General features: G+C 41.7%; 1 protein-coding gene across 2 annotated transcripts in view; it reads left to right on the top strand.

Moving 5' to 3' along the window:
• gprc5c (G protein-coupled receptor, class C, group 5, member C) overlaps window positions 1-2,283 on the top strand; it is a 27,137-nt gene that overhangs the window by 8,639 nt on the left and 16,215 nt on the right. For both annotated transcript variants that reach the window (XM_008296133.1, XM_008296132.1), the window contains exon 3: window positions 1,520-1,620. In XM_008296133.1, coding sequence (XP_008294355.1) covers window positions 1,520-1,620 — 101 coding nt within the window. The remainder of the gene's footprint in view (window positions 1-1,519; window positions 1,621-2,283) is intronic.

Below are 2,283 nucleotides of genomic sequence, written 5' to 3'. Positions count from 1 at the left end.
CAGCTAAACATCTGTTATTCGCAGCAGAGCACTCAGCACATTATCGTCTGTCAGGATGTCCTTCCTGTTATCTTTCTGCTTCCGCCTCTAAGTTTTCCACTTGAATCAGCTCTTAATCTTTGGAATACCAAAAGGTACGGCTGCCAGTAGAACTGAAATGACCTGCGAATGATCTCACAGCAATCCACTGTTACGTTTAGCTGCTGAGTTTCCAGAAAGTCCTATCACACATGGAAACAAACCAGCGGTGTGGATGAATCTGTATTCCCGGAGAGCGAGCCCGAATTCATGCAGCAAATTTCTGTTTCCTTTCAGCCTGACAGAAACAAACATTTATAATGATTCACGTCAGAAGCTGCTTTTTTTTTTTTTTTTTTTTAAAAGCTCACACATTTTGGCTTGATATATGCTATTTTGTGTAACTCCTCGTTGAGGTGGAGAGTGGAAGGTTAGGAGGAGACATTAGAGCTGCAACGATGGATTAATCGGTTAATTGTCAACTGTTGGATTGTTGGCAACATTTTGATAATCGACTAATCGGTTTGATTATTTTTTTTTTTAGAAAAAAAGAATCTAAATTGGATTCCAGCTTCTTAAATGTAAATATTTACTGGTTTAAGATAAGATAAACTTTATGGATCCATCACCGGGGAAATTTACAAAATTGGTTTCTTACCTCATTTTCTGACAGTTAACTGAATGTATTTGATTATGATGCACAAAAGACGTCATCTTTGGCTTAATGAGACACATTTTTCAGCGTTGCCTGACAATTTATTGACCAAACAACTTTTCAAATTATTGAGAACCGTATTGACAGATTAATGGACAAAGCCTTTAATTGCAGCCCCGAAGATGACGGACAGACGACCTACTTTTTGAGAACACTGTATGCGTCTGTTGTTCGCTGTTACAGAACACAGTTTACTACCCCTGTTCGTTGTTGTTTGCTCAAAGTGAAATATTATTTTATTAATGACTCGTAACTAGTACTGTATGCACCTCTGTTGTGTGACATGTAAATGCTCAGATGTTGGTTTATGACACATTTGAATTCGTCTTTAATCATTAACTCCTCGGTCTGTGAGCTCAGGCTAGATTGTCAACAACAGCCTTCCGCTCCAGGTCGGGAAGGTTCGATCAAGCGCAAAGTGTTTTCCCAGAGTTTCAGCGTGGGATTTAGAGCTGCTCCTGAGTCACTCATGTTAATGAGTGTCTAGCTGCTGTATCACCTCTGCCTCTGATTCCCACCAGAAACATCACACCTCGTGTCTGCACTGTCTCCACGGGCACCGAGGTGTGGCTGCAGTGTCATCTGAGGGAAAATATTTGATGTTTGGAGCCGCGAAGTGCAACAAAATCATCTATTACTTCCCTCTCTGCAGGGAGCTTTTTATTTATTTGATCTGAGAGATGGTTTCTGGCAGCACATAGGAGGCCTAAACGGACCGCACGGACACAGAGGTGACTGCAGGTGATAAAACACTGACGTCAGCTGTGTTTTGTGTGTCCATCACAGGGTCCAAGCCGGTGTCTCCATACAGCGGCTACACCGGTCAGCTGCGGAGCTCGGTCTACCAGCCCACTGAGCTGGCCCTCATCACCAAAGCCATGGGAAATGTGAGTATAAAAGGGGGTTTGTTGGCAAAGATTTGAATATGACCCGAGCATGCAAGGCTTCTCAGAGCACTCACACACATGTACAGGTTTCCTGCTGTAGGCAAATTATTATGGAAATGAGGAACAGTAACTGTTCAAAGGTGCTTAGAACAAAAACAGAAGCTTTCCAAAAACAGAACTCACCTGTTGCTAATCATAGAAAACAGGTATCTGATAACAGCAGGAAAATGAGCGGACATAGCCCATGAAAATATTTTAAATGCCATACAAGTAGTACAAAGAGAGTTTTTGTCTTTTAGGGCCAAGACACAAGTGACAAGGACGACACAGATTCAACAAAGGCTCGATTAAAAGGTTCAGCATGGTTACCTCAACGCTAAAACGAGACAGTTTCCAAAGACAAGACAAACGCCGATGTCCTTTTTTACAGGCTTCCTCGCAGTGCTTATTAGAAGTAGTCAATAAATGTCCCAAGATACTTTTCAACGCAGTAATCCACAGGTTGGCCTTTAATGACAGTAGAATCATTAAAATAATGAGTGAGAGCCTGCTTTCTGAAATCAAGGTAAAATAAATAAAAGGTACCACGATGGCAGTGTAAACATACTCCATGACCAGTAAAAGTCCTGCAGGGAAAATCCCTGAGAAGTAGGTCAAATATTG

The sequence above is a fragment of the Stegastes partitus genome, unplaced genomic scaffold (assembly GCF_000690725.1).
Source record: "Stegastes partitus isolate 25-593 unplaced genomic scaffold, Stegastes_partitus-1.0.2 Scaffold1102, whole genome shotgun sequence".
NCBI classification, from domain to species: domain Eukaryota; kingdom Metazoa; phylum Chordata; class Actinopteri; family Pomacentridae; genus Stegastes; species Stegastes partitus.
Note: the sequence above shows the minus strand (reverse complement) of the source record. Positions and strands in the feature narration are given on the sequence as shown.